This window comes from Rhagoletis zephyria, unplaced genomic scaffold (assembly GCF_001687245.7).
Source record: "Rhagoletis zephyria isolate East Lansing unplaced genomic scaffold, Rhagoletis_zephyria_1.1 Rzeph_scaffold_08073, whole genome shotgun sequence".
Lineage (NCBI taxonomy): Eukaryota > Metazoa > Arthropoda > Insecta > Diptera > Tephritidae > Rhagoletis > Rhagoletis zephyria.
Window position 1 is genome coordinate 1 of NW_016165153.1, and position 5,503 is coordinate 5,503.

The 5,503-nt window shown below is 32.1% G+C and overlaps 1 protein-coding gene across 1 annotated transcript in view; it reads left to right on the plus strand.

Moving 5' to 3' along the window:
* Positions 1–1,419: 1,419 nt before the first annotated feature.
* The window catches only part of dysf (neuronal PAS domain protein dysfusion), a gene marked incomplete at its 5' end in the record, with an annotated part of 18,236 nt that continues 14,152 nt past the window's right edge, over positions 1,420–5,503 (plus strand). The window contains one exon of the mRNA XM_017630729.1: positions 1,420–1,668. Within this exon, the coding sequence (XP_017486218.1) occupies positions 1,420–1,668 (249 nt within the window). The remainder of the gene's footprint in view (positions 1,669–5,503) is intronic.

Genomic DNA, 5,503 nt, shown 5'->3' on the forward strand with positions numbered 1-5,503 from the left:
CTATTTTGTCGGATTTCACGGATTTTTTAAGGAACATTGGTTATTTTTTCGAGACTTTTTCTACTTTTCCAGGACTAATCGGAATTTTTTGTGTTAGTTTTTTCGGGATTATTTCTGGAAATTCACGCAGTTACTTTTGTACAAGTACAAGTATAATTCACTTTTTTGTTATTTAATTTTAAAATTTATAAAAATATAGCTTACTGCAGAGACAATGATCATTTAAATTTATATTTAATAATTATTTAAAGATTTTCAAATTTACGATCAATACTAATAATAAATTTCTGAGTTTCAGAAAAAAAAGTATGTATATATCGAGTTTTTTTATGAAAAATAAAACAAATTTTTATCTGTGTTATTATTTCGCTCTAAACTAATAATTACTTTGTGAATTGCTATTTTTTGATTACAAATAATCATTATTTTATGAATTTTTTTTTAATCAAAAACAATGATTATTTTTTAAGTGTTATTTCTTTGATCGAAGATAAAACTTATTTATTGAGCGTTTTTTATCTCGCAGAAAGGAAAAATTAATTTTTTATTACAAATACGAAAATTTGTGCAAAAATTAGTACGACTAAGAACACGAAAGCGATTACGAGCAGGAAGATATTACTAAAAATACGAAGACCCACACGAAACGAAGACTAATACGAATACGAAGACAAGTAAGGGATGAAAACAAAGACAAATTTGAATGCGTATTAAATAGAATTTGAATACGAGGATGAATTCGAAGAAAAACGTGAATATGAAGACGAATACGAATACTAATTGGAATAAGAGGAAGAGGACGAATACCTAGACGAACGCGAATATATTGGCGAAGTCGAAATGAATACCAAGAAGAATCCATATGACGACGAATACGAAGTGGATTACGAATACTAATACCGATACTATACGACCACAATTACGAACACCCCGAATAAAACGAACACAAAGGTGAATGCGAGGAAAAATACTTATACGAAGACAGCGACTAAAACGAAAATGAAAAAATCTTCTGGACCCTTAACCCTTATTTGGTGAGATAGGGCATTTTGGAACCGACAGACCAGAGAGGGCGATCTCCCACTAAGCCGAAAATATAGTGTTAAATATCATTCAGAGTCTGTGCTTTGTATTTAAAAGCAAATATAAAACTAATTTTATTATTAGAAGAAATTGTTTGTAAATTAATACTTTGTTAATTGTTTATTCGACGCATATAAATATTATTCATAAGCTATATATTAATCTTTCTCTATTATTTTTCTTTTAATTTCACGCGCCGTCACTCAAATCAAAACATCACCACAAAAACAACGATTTTCCAACGTAAAAAAACTAACAAACAATCAACAACACCGCCATTAACATCGATCACTACGATCTGCTTGAACAACAATCAACAATCGCAACGCCACACAGGAGGATCTCCTCATTCACGGCGATTCTGTTTACGATATCATTGACAAACAGGATCACGCAGCCATACAAGCCGAACTGAATCGCAATGTGCCACCACAGCCGGGACATAGTCAGCATGCCAGTGCCGCGTCAGCAGCAGCCGCAGCAGCGGCGGCGATCTCAAGTCTGGAAGGAGAACATCGCATGTTTTTGTGTCGCATGAATGTCAGTCGAAATGCGCGACGACAAATGCGGTTCGGCGATCAGAAGGTGAGTAGTGGAAAGGGAAGGAAGGCGTGATTCTATATATAGCTACGGGTTTATGTATGGAAGTGTGAAANAGAGGAAAAGAGCGAGCAAATGTGTGTGCGCAGCAACAAAAAAGTGCAAGGATAGCGCTTGATTGCGTGTTACCAACGGCACTCACACTCACATACACACTTACTCACTCACATACATACATAAGTAAAAAGTCGTCAGCGCACGCGCGTTGAAAATGAATTATGCATGAGGCGTGCGTTCTGTTGCAAAAAAAAAGAAAAACAACAAAAATGCAACATGCTACGTTTTGTTTTTGTTCGCCACAACAAACAAAGTGATTTATAAACTGACAAACGATGACAGTAGTCATTGTGGCTGCGAATGCCGCTGTCAGTTTTTTCGCTGTTTCTCACTGCTTGCGCGCCTTTGCTCTGATCGCTCCGATGACTGATGTTTGCTGACATATTTATAAGTGCAGCTATAGTTGTTGTTGTTGTTGTTTCTGGCAGTAGTTTGCCACCTTTTATAGCAAACTATTGGTGGTTGACTGCTGCCACATACACCGTGGCGAATAAAGCAACCTACATACGTGCACCTTCTATGCTTACATTAGGGTGGTTCTTAAAAATAATAAATTCGAAGTGTGTTTTGTTCAACGATAAATAAAGACATCCATGAAAATAGAAATTTAAATAAATGTATAGGGGTTTGAAAAATTTTTAATTTCTTTTAATTGAAAAAATTCGAAAAAATTTTGACTTGAAATCAGAGAAATTTTACATATTAATGAAACTTATTCATATAAATTCATAAAGTCCTAAGTTATATTTTTGCGATTACAAAAAAATATTTTTTCAAAACCTGGTAGCGACCTCTAAACTTATTTTTAAATTCTGAAATGTACATTTTCGTGAATATCTTTGTGGTATACGTAGAACAAAGTTATGTAATGCCCTGAATGCTGATATTTGAGCATAGTAGGGTGGTCCAAAAATGCATCTGAGAAAAATATAGTCGAAATTTTAATGCTATCACTCGTGGAATGATTCTATATCGAAAAAATATACCCTTGTTTTTATTTTAGAATAAAAAAATATTTACAGGTCGCTCAAATCGCTCATAGTAAGCATGCATTTTATACAGGGGAATTTTTTTCCCAAAAAAGTCGGCAAACTCTGTTTCTTTCAGGAGATTTCAAAGAATAATACCCAATTGATTATTTAAAATTTTTTTTATAATTAACAATTTGCTGGTTTTGGTTATAATTAACCCTTTGGGTATTATGCCCTGAAGTCTCCCGAGGAGAAGTAGAGTTATTCGATTCAAAAATATATATTTGCAAGGATTCTATAACATTTCTCAGGAAAAAAAAAATGTTTTCCCCATACAACATGCGTTGAGCATTTTGAGCGAGCTGTAATTTTTTTTTGATTTGAAAACAAAATAGGGCATATTTTTTCGACATAGAACAATTCCAGGGGCTGAGAGCATTAAAATTCCGACTTCACTTCCTTTGGACCACCCTATGTATGCACATATGTATGTTGGTAGAGCTGCACACGCGCTTATTTTGTCATCCTTCAGTAACCAACTCCTCTTTGACAACTCATTGTCTATATGTAGCTCGGTTCACTTTATGAGTGATTGTCAGCCTCTGCGTGATGCCTCGCACTTGTCCACACACAGCTATACGTATGTATCTACACATGTTTAAGTAAACATAAAGACTCCTCTCGCCAATGAAGTTGTGCATATTTGCCACATATGTTCGGGGTAACGACAAAAGCGCCTCACTCCTTTGCTCTCCCCTGCAACATCTGATTTTTTTTGTTTCATTAACTCTACTTCCATTTGGGCGCTTGGGAATTTATGCCGCGCTGTCAACTAACGAGATTGCTACTGTATCAGTTAGTTGTGTGTACTGTTGCTGTTATTGTTGTTGTTGTTGCACATTTTATTGCCGCGCTTTGTTGCTCTGCTTGCTGACAATATGTGGGCGTTTTGCATATTTCTGCATTTTATCTGCTGTTGCTGCTCAATCTAAGCTGTTGAATGCGTCCGAATTATGATATGCTCAACGACGAAAGACTTAAGCAACGAACTTGTGTTGGAGTAATCATTTTGAGCCATTTGATTTATGTGTTTACACACAATATTCATGCATATGCAGTTAGGTATAAAAAATTTGGTGAGATAATTGAATTAATTATAATTGAGAACTGTTATTAATCGTGACAGTTAAGGAAATTGTACTTCAATAATCCTGTGTTAATGCATATCAAGATATATTCGTGACTTAAAAACCCTTTGGCTTCTTTTATTTTGAACAAGAAAGCGTTTTCATTGACAATTTTTGCTTTTTTGCTTGATAAACCAAATTAAAATGATTCGTTATATATCGGGGGAAATTTTCAGAATTTTGTTCGAAATATTTTAGGATTTTTCTTGATTGTAGTTTTTTGGGTCTGATTTATTTATTTTTTTAAATTGTCAGTACTCTGAATCTATTTCGTCCATGCTTAATCAATGGTTATGGTTTTGGTTTTCAAAATAAGTAGTCGTTGTTCTTCGATTTTTATTTTATGGGCCATTTAACACGATATTTCACTTGTTTTTAAGATTTGAAAAATCTCGTTATTTTATGCCTTTTCGATTTTGATGTTGAATATATAAAAGAGATTTTATGCCATTTTTCGACAAAATAATTGTTTTTGCAAAATCTGTTTTTAAGTTTAATTTTATTGATTTTCATAATTTTTTTTCAGTTACATAATATTTAATATCATATATTTTGATTAGATTTTTTGGACATTTATTAATTTTTCGATCAAAAATAAGCAGCTTTCTACTACATAACTTATGCCCTTCGATTTCATGTTATCGCTATTTGATCGTTTCAATTATTCCTATTTTTTTTTTGTTTTCTAGACATTATACAATTTTTGTATTGAGTAATTTGGACAACAATTAAACGTTTTTTTTTTATAATTTAAGGGCAAAACTCACAGTGCTTAGTAAAACCGTTGTTAGTTTAACCCCCAACAAGAGCTTAACTATTAATTGATATTCAGAGTCACATAGACTATGGAAATTCATACTCCCGCAAATATACAAATTATAAAAATCAATATGTTTTCTATACAAATTTTCAATTCTTTCTGCAAAAAAGATTTATTTTCTTGTGAAATAACTATGGGGGCTTGCTGATTTAAGCTTTTGTTAACAGAGGTTGTAAATATAAAAATCGTTAGTTAAACTCTTGCCAGTGGTTAACTACGCACTGTGACTTCGGGCCTAAAAGTTGACAATGAAATTTTATCGATATTTTACGAGTGTATTTTAGCTATATTTCATCATTTTAATTTTTTTTTCTATAAAAATCGTTGTTCCCGGGATTTTATTTCATTGGTTGTGTTTGATCGAAGTTTAAAAATTTTATATATTTTTTTTTAAATATCGTAAATCGAAGACTTTATTTTTACGGTTGAAAATATTTGTCTTTCTACGATTTTTATTTTTTATCAAATTTGAATAATATTCCAAAAAGTTCGATATTCTAGAGATATGTACATTAGACTGCATCACTCCCCATACAAAACAAAAATCGGTACTGTTTTTCCATTGGAATTATAAAATCTATTATATTTTAAGACGTCCACCAAAATATTTCGAAAAAAATATTAAGATTTAAGTGGAGCTTGAAAATACCTCCAAAGATGGAGTTTTTTATGAATACAAATAGTTTCTTAAAGATTTTTTTTTTGAAAAAATACCCTCAAATGACAAAACGGTTTAAGCTTAAAAAATTTGCGTACAAATATTTTTAAAAAATTAAAAAAAAAAA